Raw genomic sequence first — 19,183 nt, 5'->3', positions numbered from 1 at the left:
CACCAAAAGTCACATACACAATGCATACACACAGTGACAGCTTCAAGAGCCTCCTGAAAGCACACAGAATACGTTTCCATGGGAACTGCTGAATGAATGAAAGATGATGATATGAGAGTGAGAGTGGAAAGTGTGTGTGTGCGTGATCGAAGGTCTAGAGGAGAATCAATAAATGGACATGCTTTCAGATGCAATCCCAATCTCTTCATGTCTTGTCCTCCATCCATCACTACCTTCCATCCACTGACTGCCACCTTGTCCAGCCTCTCTCTTTCACACACACACATTTCCAACTCGCTTTAGGAATCACAGAGAAGTTACGAGGTGAAGGAGGAGCAGACTCTCTCAGACTTTTATTAGCACATGACAGAAAAGGCTCAACCAAAACAACAAACACAGCATACAGAAACAAATATTAGGTTAGAAATATATACATTGTGAAAGAGATTTGCTCATAGTATAACGTAAATAAAGAACCTCAGTTTTGACACATACAGTGGTTTCAGTTTCATAATTTCCTCTGTGGAGGTGTGGATGCTCCAGCATTTCAAAATAAACCTTACTGGGTAATCAAAGTGATGCTATTTTGTAGGGCTGAAACAAAAAATAAAACATCCACAACTTGATAAATGAGGAATCAAGAGATTTGAAGACAATGGGCAACGGGAAATTCTGAAGATTATTGTACAGATAGCTAATAGACAATCACATACAATTAAAAATGAAAAAAGCCATTAGTTGCAACCAGATTTCTAGTAAATGAAAAAAATCTCGGACAGATTTGGTGTACTACTTTTTCTCTGAGTACTACCGTATCCTGGAGGAGTGTGTTGTACCATTTGTCTGGAGCTCCATTACTAAGTTTGTGCAAAAGACTTCCTTAGTTCTTGTAACAACCAGCTAAGTTCCAAAATTGTGATTTACTAAATCAGGATGCGCCATCATAACTAGAGCAATCCATTAGCGAATAAAGACTTAGTGTGTAAAACAGTTGCTAGGAAACATCTGGTGTGTGGCCAATCAAGAGCAGCATCACAAGCTATAACAAACCTTCTAAAACAAATAGTTTTAGGGGTTGGGCTTGCTTTAAAATAATATTTTAAAGCCAGCTATTAATCAGTTGTAGATTAAGTTATGATTGTTTTAATCATATATGGTTACAAAACGAATTACAAAACCAGACCTTATTTTAGTAATTCAGTCTAACATTACTGGTGTCATGTTTCATAACCTGAGGTAGTGATCTATGTGAAATGTGATTTAAAAATCTCCTCAGTTTAACATCATTATAGCCTTTCAACAAGTGTCAGGTCAGATTTGTCAAGCATACCACGTTACCTCTTCACTCAATCAATTCAGTTAGCTATGTAACTGTCTTACTTGGTTTTAATTAGTAAAATAACTTTAATTTGGTAATATGGACCTTCACTCAGTAGTGAAGGAAGATAATCTAACACGTGTAGCCATAATGCATAAAATGTTTTGATGAATTACCAATATCTCGAAGACTCAGTAAAATCTTATGTCTAGGCTTAATTCCACCTTATGAAGAGCTGGCACAGCCATTCATAAGGACAAGTAAAGCCATGAGAGGAATCAGTTAACTTCAACTATGAGAGTCCTTCAAAAGGAAGATACATATAAAAACAAGAAAGAGTGAAATAAAGTTTTCTGCTTGCAATCATTTTAATCTACGAAGCAAATCCTGAGCACTGGGCTCAGGAAACAGTGTTATGTTTTAATGATCACTCTTGATAAGCAATACTTAAGAAGATACATCCTTCACATTTTTTTGACTGAGATGTGACACCTGCTGTTTAAAATACTCTTATTCCGATACAAAATCAAATACTCCAAACAAGCTGGTGTGTGATTGCACCTCAGCAGTGCAGTTCAGCACAAAGAACAACAAATGGAGAGAGTACATCTTGTAGTCTGAGTGCTTGTAATTCTGTGGGTTCATTTGCCTCAGGCTGAACTGCAGGAGAATGAATATAAATGTCTAACACATGAGCAAGACTGAAACAAAGTGGGACAGAAACCAAGAAAGAACTCATCAAAGGAGAGCCCACGTACAATACACACAATACAAAACAAACTCAGTCTTCAGGAGGTTAACCATATCAAGTGTTCAAAAATATGCCAGCAGGTTGATATATATTCCTTGTTGAGTTGCTCTCGATTTTAAAATTATGATATGAACTTTCACAATTATCTCTTAAAAAAAAAAGAAAAACAGCAAGGATATATCAGGTTTTAAGACTTAACATGGGATAAAATTAGACTCTAAAAATCTGACTCGAGTTGAGTTAACTTTTTGATTTAGGGTGCTGGGGAATTCATCAACAAGGTTATTAACTAATAAATACAGACACTGACCTGACAGTTACTATTACATTTGCAGTAATAATGTTGATTTGAAATAAAAAAGAAATCTATTCATTGTACCATATATGTATTTTATATACTTTTTCCCAACATTTCTGTCTTATAAATTACAATCCTTACCAAGGAGTCATAATTTATGCAGTAACTGCAATAAAAGTATTTGCAAAAAAAAATCTGATTTGTTGCAGTAATAATATAAAAGGCCGAAATGGCTCTAATCCTGACATGTTTCTACGTTACGTTTTTTTTTTTTTTTTCCTGTGAGAACAACGCTGTTTCATTTTCACTCGTTGCTCCCACGTCCACAAGATGAACTAAGTCCAGTTTTATCAACCTTTTCAACAAATGTCCTGCTGACAGCTCTGGACAGGTTCAGAGTCAGGCTGAGGTCAAAGTTCACCACACCCGACAGGACTGTGCACCTCGGTTCATCACTGACGACTCCGGACAGTTGAACACTTTCCGAAACTCTTCATAGTTACTCATCGCTCCGATAACTCTGCAGGACATCAGTGATGGTAATGGTGAGGCTGTTAGGATTGTGTGCATTTATCGGTGTGTCTGTGTACTCACCTGTATTTTGGTGGACTGTGAGCTCCACTCTGGATCTGGTCCCTGGCTGCTTCTGGTCTATATGAGTTACATCTCACCTGCAGAGTAGAAGACATTGGATGCATTATTTAATTGTCTGTGTGTATTAAGAATGTGTCCTCTTCCCTGCCTTCCATTGTATAAGGGCAACCAACAGGAAATACAGTGTTACAGCATTAGGAAAAAATCCCCCATGCACAGTAATGACAGAAGTACTCAGATCTTTTCTTACATAAAAGTAGCAATACCGCAGTGCAGAAATACTCCAAAGTACTGAATTTGAAAATTCCTGATGATGGCACACCACAAAACGCATATGGTAGAGCACCATATGTTAAAACTGTGACAGAAATCTCACTGTTAAAATCTTAATTGAATATAAACTCTGCTAAACTAGCCTCTCGGGAGGGAAATATTCAGACATGGGACCAGAAGTGCACAGAAATGATCTTGCTCGCTAAAAATAGTTTGTATCTGTGTATGTGTGTATGTGTCCTCACATGTGCATAGCTCAGGAAGAAAAGCTGGTTGTTGTTCAGTCCAACTCCAGGCAGCCTCTGCTCCTCCACGCCGCCTCTGCTCTCATCTACCCACCGCCTGTACGCCTGCACACAAATATAAAGAGAAAGTTTTCTCCCCTGGACTTCTTCACATGACAGCTAGAAAGTTTCAGAAACAGTCCTTTCACACCAAGGACATTTCGAGTTGTGAAATACAGATAACTACTGAAATGTGAAAATAATAACAAGCACAGTTGCAGCTAATAAATACACGTGCAACCAATAACAAACACAAGCCACACTAAAAACAGACACAGGTAAAAGTGAGAGCGTTACGGCACTAGTATTCATGCTAAATCATTTGCATGGCTTACAGGCACACCTACATGCAATAAACTCATAATTAATGTTATTAGTTACACCTGCAATGTTCTGCAAGAAAGATCAAAATATCTGCCCCATGAAAGGCCTATTTAGCAGTTATTGCAAGTCGATGTGGTAGAAATAGATGATCCCAGAGAGTGAGATTGCGGTGTAAGAAAACAGATCCTACCCTAAAAGCCTCTCTTATTCCTCCATTGTCTGCTATGTTTTCAGCCAGAGTCCTCTTGCCACGCACCTATAGAATAAAATATCCAAGTTAATGGCAGAGCAGAACGCAATATGCATGTCTCTAATTTAATGTTTTTAAAGGGTTTATTTTGAGCTCAATCTGCTGTTGCAAAGTCAAGTTCTTACATTTAAGCCTGCCTCCTCCCAGTAGTAGTTATTATACTGCTCAATCACACATTGGGTCTTCTCATTGAAGGCTGTTACAGATGAGTTACTCCACCACTGGTCAAGGTTGCCATTACTATCGTATTTGCGACCTGTTCATAAAAAAACACCACACAGAAATCACACTCTGTCAGAAATCTATTATATTATTTTGGGTGCTTTATTCTTGGTGATCAGTATTTACCGTTATTGTCAAAGCCGTGTGTTAGCTCATGTCCTACTATCACCCCGATGGCACCATAACTTAAAGATCTGGAAACAGACAATAATGAAATTTATACATGTGGCTCCTTCTCTGAATAGAATGAGTGATGCCAAGGTCAGAGCAGTCACAGCCAAATTTAATGTCAAAATCATTTCAGTATAATTAAATCCCTGCAGGATGAATAATATACTTTGCAGCAAGGGGACATCAATGGTAAAACTATTTTGAATAAGCTGTGTGAATTTCTGTTGGCAACAAGCAAACAAACATTCTAAGTGACAGTTAGTAAACATGCTAGCGTGAATAGTCTTTTACCTAACCTTCAATATCCTGCAGTGAATGAAATGATCTGCAACCTAATTATTTTTATGTTTTGCACAGTCCAGTGTTTTTGAAATGGAGGTTGTACAATGCGCAGAACAAATTCCAGAGCAAAGTTTAAGTGCAGTACAGAGAAAGAACCTGGCTACTGACTAGCACTAGCCAGTTCCCCAGCAGACAAAGAGGCTGTAAGCCATTAGCTCACCGGCTACAGTAAATGCATGCGTAAATTTCACTGTGACCAAACATTCAGTGTAAAATATAATCGCATATTTTTAGGAACGTCACTTTCATTGACTGTATTAATTAGACAGTATGGTGTCGCTAAGATATTTGATAAAGGACAATTTTAGAAATAATGTATCAGGATTATGAATAATTTTATCCTGTAGATCTTTCATACTGTATGAAAGTACTGAGGATTAAATCATTTATGGTTGTGAAATATTTACCAATGGATTAAAAAAAAAAACACACATCCACACGTAATATTTATAGGACTTTGTGATGTAAAAATAAATCATAGCTTAATTCTAATGAAGTGTAATTTCATGATCTATGGAGGTATGAAATTGTTCTGTTTATCCACAGGCCATACCACTACAGTTCTTCTCTGTGGTCTTCTAAGGCTCATGTCAGAAGAATTATTTTCAGAGCTCCTGATTAAAGCATGAGGTGGCATTTCTTTGGTCTGTTAGTAGAGCGTGTCACAGCTTTTTAATCTCACCTTGGATACTCTCGTCCCCAAAAGAAAGGCTTTTGAAGCTCTCCAGCAGGGAATCCTAAATGAGAAGATCAAAATAGTTTGTGTGTGTGTCTTTGGGTCTTTAGCCTTGTCCAGACAAGATTCAGTAAGAAGTGATTTCTTTTAAAAGTAACAATTATGAAAGAGATCACAGATTGGTTTTGGAAAGCACTTTCCTCCTTTCTCCTCTGTTTGATTTGATTTGTTTCTACAGCAAATTCCTAATTATTTTTGATTCCAAAATGTTTACTCAGCCATTTAATGGGAAACATAATCCCCAAAAAATGTTTCATAAGCAGATACTTAATTGAAATCACTGTGCTGCAGTGTGCCGCTGTCCTGTCTGCACAGAGCTTCAAGAATTTCTGAATGATGAAATAAAATGTAATCAACTATCATATCTTACTAATTTGATTTGTGGAGGAACTGTAGAAGGCGTTCACGGTTGTTGGGTTAGTAAACCACCTGTAACAGAGACACACACACATTATGGCACATCAACAAGATAAGTAAAACACAAAAGGTCACACAGCAGGTTGAAAGGTTAGGTCAAGCACTCACTCTGTACGTGGGACGCTCTTCCGGAGCCAGGCGATATCAGACTGGGCGATGAACTTCAACGTCTGCATCACATTCCCATAGTAGTCCTTTTCACTATACTCTAGCTAAAACACACACATATGCATAGACACACTGTTGAATACTGAGGTAACATTACACAGTGCAAATATTCCATCAGGATAAGAAATTTAGCTCCAGCGGCCCCTAAAGTCAGCTAACTTGCCGTCTTTGTTTTTCTTAAAAGATGACATTTTAGAAAAACAAGTTGGTATTGAGTCATTTTCTGACCGTAAAGTGATTCATCTTAGACAAACTATTAAGAATCTTTCAGCCTTTGAATCGCTTGAAATCATATTTATGGGCAAGTAGATGAAAGCAAGGAAAAACCGTGATGAAAATTAAATAATCAATTGTGTACGCTTGTTCATTTATCTTTTGATTTACAGTAATCCTCTTCCCACAAGTCATTATTAATTTCTGATCCCATGATCCCTTGCTGTGGTAACAAACAAACTCACAGCAGTGCTAAATCATACAAACCTGCTTTAAATCTTCATTGAGGTAGGTGTCGTTCAGAATAAACTCAGGGTAGCCAACCTTAGCCAGGACTGCATGAGCCTTGAGAGAGTGAGACAAGAGTGAATGTACTGAACGGTTTAAAAAGGTTTTTACACAATCATACACTGATTCATTAGACACTTCTTAGAAGTAAGTGACAGTGAGTGCAAACGCTGAATAAGTTTCACAACAAACAATAAAGAGCGAGGACTTTTGAGAGTCAAGGTGCCCTGGCAAGAGATGTTCCAGCTCCTGAAATGGCTCTTTGTCATAGGAAATAAACTGTCAGTACGAACAGTGAAGGGGTTATTTTAATGTAATGATGTTAGACAGACTTAAATCTAACATTGCTTGTGGTAGTAACAAAGATTCAAGGTGACTCTGGTCAGCAGTCCTCCATGAAAGGAACAAATAACATTTTAAAAGTCAATGGTTTTTCACTTCGTAAAATGAAGGCCAGCACAGCAGTAATTAATAATTTTATATCAAGAAACCAATAATCCAGTCTGGCTCTGCCCCTCTTCTGCACTATTTGGCTTATTTTAGTTCACTGTTTGGGCTTTGTATCTAATTTGGCAACCAAAGTGGGAAATATATTTCTAAGATCTTGGGGGGCACTTAAATATAACTTCCCTCAAGTGTCCAAAATTGCAGCTTTAAGTAGAGAGTAAAATGTTTGGAACAGGCAACTGAGTACAAACTGGTTCTTTAAAGCGTCTTTAAAGTGTCTTTATAATAGCTCAGGATCACATGAATATTTGTATGTTAAAAGAGTCGCCTAGAGGGATGAATCCGGAGAAAAAAACAGCAATTTCCCCTCAGTTCTATCAAGCTTTTTAATGTTTTTCAGATCAATAATTAGCAGACATCTGCAGCAGGTAGAAAAATAAATTAAAAAACTCTGATAGATCCACTACCTGCCAATTACCAAAAACTGGTAAAGAAAGACTTGCATCTAAAGAGCCAGATATTTCGCATTTGCCCCCAAGTGGCAAAAAAAAAAACCCCAAAACAAAACAAAAAAATGTTACTGCAGCTTTATCTTGAAAAAAAAAACCCAAAAAACCCAAGGATTTCAAAACACAACTCAGAACTGAGAGTAAAAAAGTAAAGAGAAGAATGGAGAAATATGGAAAAGACGTGATGAGGGGTGATGAAGCCGTCAGCTCTTCTTACCTTCTCTATGGCCCTCTTCTTCGTTGGTTCATCCATCCAGTCGTTCTCCTTCTTCAGCATGTCGATGAACGCCCAGCGAACGCCCTCAATCAGCTCCTCCATCTGACAAACATGCACACATTGAAATTAATTAGAACTGTACAGAGGATTAAAGATGTGATGTGACTTCCAGATAAAGCAGACATGCATGCACTCATAGTTGTGCCCACAGCACTCTGAGACAAATAAAAAAAACACATAAAGCACTCACTGTCTTTGCCATGTAAACACACACGCCCGCACTGACGCACAAGGCACAATATTAAATGTCTGACATCATCTCCAAGGGACACACAGACATAATACACTCAAGCACACATCTGTTGCACAACTAAACATATCCAAAAATGAGCCACTTGACCCATCATTTAGGACATGATGTCACAATGTGTAGAACACACGCACCATGTGTTTCTTGTCCTCCTGGAAGTGTGTGTTGACAAAGAGGCGCCCAGTGGCATAAACAAGCGAGTTCTCGACATAGTTAACACACTTATCCCAGCGCGGGGTCAGAGAGGTGGTTCCTGTGGTTACCTGGTGGGGGTGTTAAGAGACAGAGATGCAAGGTGACATTGTCTCTTCCACCACATAGTACAAACTTAGAGGTTCTGTTAGAGATTCTCGACCTGGGAAACTGGGAATGACACACTGATTTTTTTAAGTATAGCATTCTTTTACATATGTCATAATTTGCGTTTATGGCATGCTATTAAGTTCAACGAGGAGGTCTTAAAAATAGAAAACTCAAAGTCACATGACTTTCCACGCTCTCTAATTATTGTCATGAACATTTGGAGACATAACCAGAAACTGAAAAAAGTTAAGAAAGCTCAGCGTGTGGGCTTGCTCCGTACATTTTGAAAGTTTTTGGACTTTCCTAACTAAAAAAGGGCATTTTAATTAGTTTACTTACAGTATATGAGGCTAAGCCTATACTACATGCAAATTTGAGGCAAATAAGAAATCTCTTCCAACTGGAAAAGTGACATAATATGAATAGTAACTGGATTCCAAATGACCTTGCAATAAAGCACTTTTACACTGCATTTTTACCTAATGTAACTGGTTTTTGAGGGTTCTTGTGCTAGTCAACAAATGATGGGGCATTTAATTATGAAAACTCAATCTCAAAATTTAAAAATGACCAAATATGATATTTTGGGATTTTGGAAGATTTGGTCTGTACAAACCCGAGCATAGTCCAGGTATCTGTAAAGGAAACGTCGGCTCAGAGTGGTGATCCTGGAAAAAACAGTCCTCCACTGTACGTAGTTAGCCACAGTCCTGGAGAGATAGAGAGAGGAGGGACATTAATTAAATGCCTACATGTAATCTCATTATACGCTATAATATACTTATAATGAGAGGCAGGAGCCCTCAAGCCCCAGTGTGTGTTCATCAGTCTGTGTGTGTTTTCTGTCTAGCTGTTCAAGTATGTGTGTGTGTGTGTGTGTGTGTGTGTACCTGGGATCTGTGTTGTTAATGAGTTTGAAAAGTTCCTTGAAGTACTGCGGAGCTCGAACAATGACGGGTTCAGAGGAGGAGATGGACCGAGTTGGATCGTCTTTAGACTCCACCACACGTTTTACAAAACCCAGCCATTCAAACTACAGAGATGGACGAGGAAACACATACAGTTAAAAGTACTTAAATCACACAGATAATATTATTCTCCAACACAGTTTTTGTTTTGAAGTTTTGAAACAACATGCAAACCACTGGGCCCTAAAGTTCTTACTGAATTAAAGTGCATCATAACCACCTAATTCGAGTTTAATGACACTGCTAAATCTTAGATATACACTATAGAGAGAAAAGTATTCGGAAGTACCCCTGTACAGTCGAATTCAGGGGAGCTAAGGGGTTGATTTTCATTTTGATTTCTCCCAAAATGCCACAGAGAAGTTGACACAATCCTTGTGTTTTTGGGTAAAACATCTTCACAAATATTGGACTGATTGCCTTGAAACTGAGTAAAGACATTCATGCAGGCCCCAGGATGAAATCAACCAGAAAAAACTTGAGTTTGGTCCACTGAATTTTCCTCTACCGCCATCATCAGGTCAAAATTTAAATTTCAACAACACTTTGGTAATGACCAAATACCTGCAAAAGAAATGACATTCCCATCAGCCTCAGCTGTTCTTAGTGATAACTAGTAAATAATACAATGCTAACACAGTGATCTAAGGTGGAGAACATAATATATACGTGATGGACATCAGTATGTTAACGCTGTCTGAAGGAGTGTGCCTAAGTACAGCTTCACTAAGCCACTAGCAGGGCTTAAGAACATTAGTCTTGCTGTCCTTTTAGGGAACTTTTTATCTTTCAGTTTCTTTAAACTTGTAAAACCTGTACAAACTATTATGATTCAGTTTAGATTCTTTGTTATCAGTTTTTGTTTTTTTAATAACACCTGATGTCACTTTTAAATCATGTATCTCATTTTAAAACTGACAAACTATACAAAAATACAGTATTTACTGATGCACACACGGAGGGAGACCTGATAGGATGACTCGGGTTTGTGAATGTAGTACAAACACTTCTGGCTGGTTGTTTTACGTCATAAAAAAGAAATATGTGACAGAAATGATGATGAATGTATGTGAAGCACAAGGGAAGGCATCAATAGATCTGGTCGTTGTTTGTGTGTGCGTATGCATTTCAGGTACCTGTGGTATGGAGCGTTGCAGGCGAGAGAGTGTGTATCTGTTATACATGTTCTCACTGGTGCGGTTTTCATAGGGGATCAGGATCTGCAGGCACAGTGAGCAATGTTACACTCCCAGAACTGATCATATATATAAAAATAAGATGATTTACTTTCATACTGTTGGTGAAGTTGATGAATCAATTTGATATTTCACAATTAATAAAGCTAGCACCAAAGCCTTCGAGGCCTATCAAATCCTCTCCATACATTAAGTGAAATTTTATTTATCTGACATGACGTCTTTACATGAGCCAGTTTGGTCTCAAAGGCGAGAGCCTTTTCCATCTGGATCAGCGCTGCCTTCTCTGGAGCGCCCAGCATGACGGCTACATCTACCATCAAACTCAGCAAGGCAGCCCGATACTGGAGAGAGAGAGAGAGTGTGTGTGTGTGGGTGGGGGGACAGAGACAGGGAGGGGGGTGAGAGGGTGAAAAGAAGAAAAAGGAAAAATAAGACAAACGTCCTTTATTGCTGTATATCTATCTGTATCTAAATATCAGATTCCATCAGACAACAAAAAAAGGACTTATATTCCAGCTGATATGATATGGTACGGCTGTATCAGTAAAGGGTATTCATATTTAGTTATGTTTTTGGGCTTTTTCATCATTATCTGATTTAAGGGACATATACTGTAAAGCTGAAAATATTCAATGAATAAAACCCTTGAAAAGTCGACGTAGAGGAAATATACATACGATATACGTAAAATTTCATGAACAACAAAGAAAATACAAATGGAAAAAAAAAACAGAATAATTTGAATATTCGATGAATCAGAAATATCACTGGGAAGTGATTATCACACATCAAATATAGTTTCTCAGTAATGTCATAGAACATTTGACTAAACATAGTTATGAAGTTGGAAACCACACATTAAGGAAAAAAGAATCTTCATGATAGGAAACAATAATATAAGTTCATATATGGTTAAAAAAATCTACATATTTTAGCCAGTAATTAAATAATGACACAAAGGTTGTTATGTGGAGTTTGAAAACAAATTAGAAGGCACTCCACTGCAATCTAAAGTACAGCTTTTTCCCACGACCTGGTGTAGACCTGTATATGTACGTGGATAAGACAGAGTTTATCCAGCAGAGAAAAATCAGATACTGCACACTCAATGCACTTTGTTATTCTGGCCTAATGAGGCAGCTATTAGTGGGGCAATCAGTATCATCTGCCTGTCGTATGATTAATTGCCTTATGACTGTCTAGCGTTAGTGAAAATGTTGAGTGGAGAGAGAGAAGCTCTTGTTCTCATTCTCAGACGCTGATGTAAAATCCCAACATTAACATCTGATAATTGAAGTGTCTGAAATTCTTTTCTGCTACAATTTATCACTCAAGCAGGAAGGAAATAGCTACTGCAGGAAGAGAAGTTTTTAGATGACAAGTAAAAGGAGTGAAAGATGAGGCAGAAACTCACCGCCTGGGCGGAGGAAGTGTTGGTGATGTAGTCTTCCCTGGAGGGCAGAGACAAAGATGCCTGATCGAGCTACATAAAGACAGAGAGCACAGGTTAGTGTCTGCTGCTTTTTGGGTGTGTTTATGCATATATGCTGTTACTTTTGCTGCAGTAATAAAAACCAGAAAAATGTAGCTGAGCAAGGCACTGAACCTCTATCCACATTCATGTCCTCGGCTAGCGATTTTGTCTCTTTAAATGACAAATTGTATATATATATGTATATATATTACATTTGAGACAAGACAGCATAGTGTTGTTTTTCTTAACATCTTAAATTAAAACTCATGTGTAAGAGTACACATGTTTCCCTCACGCTGAAGCAAAAAACAAAAGAGTACTGTAATACGCTGTCATGTTTGCCATTCAACAGTTGACTCTCAAATTTCCTAATTTCATTAAAGCTGTCTTGAGTACCAACAAGAAAAGTCCAATCGATTTCCTGCTACCAACTGCATTAAGTTACTGACAAAAATGTAAGCGGCCAGATGTTTACTATGCTGCATTATGTCCTGTAACTCGGCATGTGTCAGCTCTCTATGCTCTTAATTAAAAAAGACTGCAGCTAATGTTTTGGATAATGGCCTGCTGCAATGAAAAGTATTTGCAATATGAACTAACTTAATTGGTTGAAATCCACAAAACCACAAGCGTGGTCCTTTAGCCAGTTCCTTTTGTCAGCTGTATATGAAGCTAGAGGCATTAGCTTAACTTACAAACCGTTAAGATTTGAAGCAGGGGTAGCAGCTTGCCTGTTTTTGTTCAAAATTCAGCAACGACCAACCGCTCACTAATTAACACAATGTATCTTTTTTGTTTGTTTAATCTGTACATAAATGAAAGAGTAACACTAACAACTTGCAGTTTACTGGGGGTTATTCTGATGTCTAACTAAAATGTATGCATAAACAGTAACAGTGAACTATGGATGTCTGACCTTGATGATGTAGTGCGAGGAGTTTTTGTCATCGGGGGAGACGTACAGGCGAATCAGGACGCTCTTACTGTGCTGATTCCTAATCTCTGCCAGAGTCTTCAGGAGGCTCCACTGATCCGTTGACCATTGATACTCCCCACCGAGTCCATCCCCCACAACAGGCCACCGAAACTCAGGCTGTTTGAGGGTTTTCAGCATTGGTTTGGAGTCCAACTGCTCCAGTATAGCTATGTAAAGCCAAACAAGGAAATAAAGAAACTGATATTATGTTCAGCATTTTGATCGATTGTACTGCAAATGCTGCGAATGGAAACTGCCGCTAAAGGTCTGGCATGGATGGAAAATGGCCTTATAAAGAAGGGCAGGGAAATCTGTAGGCTTAAAATAAAATCAGATGTTCAGATGACCTTTCTGGATGAAGTTGGACCCTTTAAATATGGTGGCATCCAAGAAATCAATTTCAGTGTTATGGAATACTGGCTATACCTTTATTGAGTTATGGTTATTGTTAAAGATGTTCACAAACTGTTCAAATTTCTTAGGGGGATTTTATGGGGAAACAATCGTGATTCTGGAAATTTGTGGATTTTATGGAGAAGACTGAAATACCTTGTGCAGATGACTTGTCCTTTAGCAAAAGAGCCTGTGATACCGAAAAATTTTTGCTTTTTTACCAACTGATCTATGATGAAGCCGATATGTTCTGCTTTATGTGGGCAGATGGGTTTGTTCAGTCATATGTAGTATGTTATGTCCTGTGTCATGTTGCCTCCAGGACATAGTCCCTTCTGTCCATAATCAACAACGTTACACCTTTGGCTGCTGTTTTATTGACAACTACAGTTAAATAATAAAGTCTTGCATTGCCACTTCACCCGCTATAGTTAAATATAGTTTCCCTGGGTTAAGTGACAAAACCAAATTTCTGCCTGTTGGACTCACTCTCATTCATACACGAGCGGTAGAGGATCTTAGCCTTGGCCACTGCCTCCAGTTCATCAGGGTTCAAAGGAGCTTCTAATAACTCTGACAATGAAAAGAAAATATGTGTCATACGTCACAGCATGTAATTTCTGTTGATTGGTGTCTCTCGATCAAAACAAAAGACAGTGACATGGGATCATGGGAGTTGTTGTCTTCACTGCGGAGCAACCACCAAGAGAATCTGACATGACTCTGGCAGAAATGTTAGAGGACGAGGTAACGTAGAACATTATTGGAAACATTTAGTTTGATGCAAGTACACAAATCAAGAGTTTTTACTGAAATTTTACATATTATATTTTGATGTCAAGTGTACTTGTGTGAATCTGGATGAGCTCAGGCATTGAGCACACCTTTGAGTCGGATGTCTACGTGCTGCCGTAACCAGGGGTAGATGCCAAACGAGGACGAATCTTCAGGGATGGGGTTCTCCTTTAACCACCCACCACAGGAGAAAGTATAGAAGTCATCACAGGGGTTTATGGACTGATCCATTTTACTCAGAATAGATCCCGCTATAAGGTGGAAGGAGACAACGACATAAATACACAGTCAGATGAGTGCAATGAATAACTTTTTAAATCACTTAAATTGCAACTTAAATAGCTGGAGCTGACAGCAACTGTATGTAAAATGTTTACCACCACTCCTCACCTGCTTCAATGCATTCTGGGCTCAGACAGAACTCCTCCTGACTAGATTTTTGAGAGACTGAGAGAGAGAGAGAAGAAAGGAGTTGAAGTTTGACAAATGAAATGGATTTTCTATTTATTTGTAGAACATTTAGGTTGCGTCCATGCTATTCCGCACTTCCCACAAGACGACAAATGGTCTGCCACTGCTTGCTGGTCGTTTAGCAGTGTTTGGATGTTGAAACTGTTGGAACTGCTTTGTTTAAGAGATCCTCAAATGTTGTTTTTGAGCATAATCAATTAATCACCTGAAAGATTTGCATTAATAGAGCAGAGAAACCAGAGAATGTTGATGTATAGGACAACAAAACATATATCACAAAGGATGAATCAGTGTGAGTTAACCGCTGATAAAGGCCATGAAATACAGTTAAAAAGTCAGGAAAACCAAGTCTTTTGTCAAAATAATGTGATTTGCAAAATGGAGACAGAAAGATTGTGTATACAATAATGTGAGTACATCACCCACATGGACCATTTGTGAAAATGTACTCATTAGTAAGACAAACATTTTCAGCCAGATCCCCTTGTACCGAAACAGCGAATGCAGAAGTCATACTTTTATTAAGGAGCTTTTTCCACCCATTTAGTCACCAGAAAGTCATGCTTCTAGCATACAGTACAGTTATGAACGATGTTTCAAATTTAAAATTAAATTACTTGTAAAAGAAGATTAAATAAAGTCACACGAAAGAAAGCATATATTCTATATTCTTATAAACTACATTCTTGAAAAGGCTGCAAATCAAGTAATTTTCTATCTATTTTTATAATACTTTGTATAAATAAAGCATAGAGAACTTGAAGTGTCAGATAATTTTACTCTCATACAGCTGAAAATGATACCAGTTGTCAGTCAATAAGGGACATTCTCACAATCCATTCTTTGTCCGATGGGACAAATACAGACCAAAGTGCAGTTGTTACAGCTGGAGAGCTCCACCAAAAGAGTAAACACTTAGTGGATTCAGATGTTTAACCTCATGCCTGTCTGTACCAAAGAACATCACCACCTTCAATCGCAATGTAACTTATAGCTGTGTGGTATCACGTCATACACCACATAATCTTTATTTATACAGTCTTACCTTAAATCACAAGCAAATCTTGAGTAAAATATACATCAAGTTTCTCACTGAAACATGACTGTCAATCATAATTACCTCACACACTTCTAATAAGAGCACTTAGAATGCCACAAGAAGACAGAAGAGAGCCACCCATTGTTTATACTACTCATAGTAGTGACCACAGGATTACCCATTCACTTCCTTTCCTGGAAGGTGAACGAGAGCCTGCTTCTCTAACCTCTTGACAGAAACCACTGTGATGTGGCTCTGAGGGCGTCCACAGGCTCCACAGGCTCATGAAGTGAGCTGACAGATTTAGCAACTGAATCCCCATTGTGAACGCATGAGTGAAGCGTTACGGAGCTGCGCTGCAATGTCTGACCTCAGGGGTTGACTGGTCTTGTTGTGTAGTTAGAGCTGCTTGTGTGAGTTGCCTTTGTGCTGTGTCTACTTTTAGTAGAAATGCACACACTCACAACTTCAATGCCACATGACCCGCTTGGCCTGAAACAACCTCAACAGCCCCCCCAACTGCTCAGTCAGAAACATGCACGTAGCGGTTTAAACACAGGCACAGATGTCTGAGGCTCCAGTGTCACTGCTAATACCAACCTCATGTTCATTACTAGGATACCAAACTGACCACCAACACAAACATGCATGTACATAAAAACACATTTAAGAGGCATACTCTTTAAAATCATTAAAAAGCAAAAGAATCAAACAACCACTTAGCATTCCTGTGTCTGGTCATTTGCATGGCTGGAGACCAAAGGAGGGTTTCCATTAGAGTGGGTGTGTGGTACGGCGTAGCCTTCACAGGAACATAACATAACCACGCATCAGTACCACCACAAGAATGTTGGATTCCCTCAATAACAAAAAACAATGCTTACCCCACCCCAGACGCACATACACCCGTCCCAACCACGACCATCATCACAACTTCACGCTCCTGAAACAGCCTAACTACTGAAACAGTACACATGAAGACTCACTTAAAGGGATAATTTTGGGAAACACACTAGCTTGACTCTGCCCATAGGTCAAAGATTATGTCCACCGTGACATTTAAAGCTTGCTAATTCACATGTTACATCTTGTTTGTTTGTCTCTATAAAAACTGAAATACAAACAAGTTGCGGTTTTACAGTGGGACTTATTCTAGGCCAGGAACACTGACTTCCTGTAAAATCACATCATGTCAGTCTAATCAGTTTGCCCTTGAGTCCAAAGTTCTGCAAAATCTGAAGAAATTCTCTGAAAGTGCTCCTGAGATATCATGTTCGCGAGAATGGGACGGACAGACAACCTGAAAACATAATGCCTCCAGCCTGTAAGTGTCACCGGTTCAGGGCTTCAAAAAGTTAAAATAAGGAAATAAGGGAAGTTGCCAGAAGCAACTGCATTGTTCCATTTAGACGCAAGCATTTTCTATGACAGGTCAGTCATGTGGAGTTTGCCACCTTTGGAAACATGGTACTGAAACTGAAGGAACTAAAACAAGACTGATTACAGTTTAATCTGCCAAATTTGACTCTTTCTGTGTTTTAAATTGTCTTTATATTGTCCTTTGTTTCTTTTACATCTCATTTTTATGCCTTTCAGAACTTCTGGAAAGTTGTTATACAAATCAGCTTTATCAATCACCGGATCAAAGTATCGTAACTTCACCTGTCTTATTTTTAGCAATTTTATAGTGTTCATAATAACTTTATCTTTTGCATGTTTTCTTGACTTCAAATGTAAATCACTTGTTTTTGGTACATCTGTACTTGGGATTTTAGGTCATTGTTAATCAGTGTGCACTGCCTTCTATGAATAAACAAACACGCACACACACACACACACACACACCTCCTCCCCATTACTCTACCACACAATTCCCTGCTAATTAAATTCTGCAGGAAATAATACCCACAAAGTGTCACCATACACATTTTCTCCCCCCCCCCCCCCCCCTACAGAGTGCAGTTTGACTCCCACAGAGGATTGTGGAGAGTTCAAGGTTCTGCATGTGCATGTGGGTGTTTTTGAAACCTTATATGAACCAAAAATAGTTTGACACAAGTTACCCACGAGCCCTCCACAAAGACCTTTGCTCCCACCAGTCTGCTTGTGTGTGTTATTTGCAGTCTGCATGTACTTTAATATGAGGGCTGCACATACGCTGTACGATACGTTTCCGCTAAATTCCTTGCAAATTATAATGCAGGTTCAGGAAAAATGTATGTGGATCTTTTTTGTGTATGTCTGTGCATGTGTGTGCAGGACTTACCCAGTATGAGTGCTAGCAGCAGAACGGCACAGAGAAACACACACATGGCCAGTGCTATCCTGTAGAGACGCGTGTTGCCCCTCTCGGGTTTAACCCCACTGCCACCTAAATGCTCCAGCTCCATGACTTACTGCACTTATATTACACACAAACTCTCAAAAGACTCACACAGCTTTCAGGTGGGGAAGCACTGAGAAGACAAACTAGTGAAAATACACCAGGCAGCAAAAATATCTGGCTTAAAAAAAAATAAAAATAAAAGAAAATCACATCACCTACAAAAAAAAAAGAAAAAAAAATCACATTTAAGGACAAAAATTGAATCCAAAAAAGTTATAGTCACATCTTCCTCAATTAACACACTTCTTTGCTCTCTTGAGGTCAGTTTAACAGCACAGATTTTTTTCACTTTCCCAGTGTGCTTCTGTGCTGCTATCAGCCTATCTGTAGCTACACCAACTTCACCCTGGCTCTTCAAACTGTTCCTCCCTCTCTCATACCTCCTCCTCTGCCCCCCCAACACTCCTCCTCTCCTCTCCTCTCTCCCTCCCCCCCTTCCCTCCAGGACAGAAGGGATCAGGCTTCCCAGCGATGAACAGAGATCACTTAATAAAATCACTGACTTAAAATACAAAACATTATCTGTGTGTGTTACTGTCATTAGAGTGCTGACCTTGTTGGTAACATACATGTGAAGAGTGTGTGTGTGTGTGTAATCTCATGTACAAAACAGCAGGGTGTTCAGCCTGAAACATTTATCAGATCAGACAGTCAGTAGACCAGAATAAAATTAGATTCACACACAGGACACTGATTACAATCGATTAATCTGATGATGATGATGACGTCGATGCCTGTAAAAACACATCAGTGTTTTTGTCAGAATGCATCAATAGTTTCTTTGAAGAGACAGAGGTGGTGGTGACAGTGACGCCACATCTCCTGGTTAGTCCACAACGCCCCCCCACTGTGGTGAGAACTCTATTCGCACATGCTCATTAGGTTTTGGGGCGTCGGCCACAAAGTCCTTATATAGAAGACACTTCCTGTGCTGCTACACCCATTCAAAACACCCATTCATCAAGCAGACACATCGACCACAATGCTATTGTTCATCATTGTGACTCACCATCACTTGTCCTGTTTTTATTCTTATTGTTTGACATA

General features: G+C 38.8%; 1 protein-coding gene across 1 annotated transcript; it reads right to left on the bottom strand.

Annotated features, from left to right (window-relative positions):
* Nucleotides 1–322: 322 nt before the first annotated feature.
* Nucleotides 323–18,182, bottom strand: phex (phosphate regulating endopeptidase homolog, X-linked). The gene is made up of 22 exons (XM_046371210.1): nucleotides 18,017–18,182; nucleotides 14,631–14,687; nucleotides 14,330–14,491; nucleotides 13,935–14,018; nucleotides 12,993–13,219; nucleotides 12,017–12,085; nucleotides 10,827–10,943; nucleotides 10,540–10,623; nucleotides 9,326–9,468; nucleotides 9,052–9,145; nucleotides 8,267–8,395; nucleotides 7,823–7,924; nucleotides 6,629–6,706; nucleotides 6,089–6,192; nucleotides 5,934–5,992; nucleotides 5,510–5,564; nucleotides 4,441–4,508; nucleotides 4,218–4,348; nucleotides 4,033–4,098; nucleotides 3,480–3,584; nucleotides 2,962–3,038; nucleotides 323–2,887 (listed from the first exon to the last, which is right to left on the bottom strand). Exons 1-22 carry the CDS (start codon nucleotides 18,138–18,140, stop codon nucleotides 2,785–2,787), a joined length of 2,238 nt encoding a protein of 745 aa, XP_046227166.1. The 5' UTR covers nucleotides 18,141–18,182; the 3' UTR covers nucleotides 323–2,784.
* Nucleotides 18,183–19,183: the final 1,001 nt, after the last annotated feature.

Source organism: Scatophagus argus, chromosome 18 (assembly GCF_020382885.2).
Source record: "Scatophagus argus isolate fScaArg1 chromosome 18, fScaArg1.pri, whole genome shotgun sequence".
In the NCBI taxonomy this organism is placed as follows: domain Eukaryota; kingdom Metazoa; phylum Chordata; class Actinopteri; family Scatophagidae; genus Scatophagus; species Scatophagus argus.
This window is presented reverse-complemented; position numbering and strand designations above follow the sequence as displayed.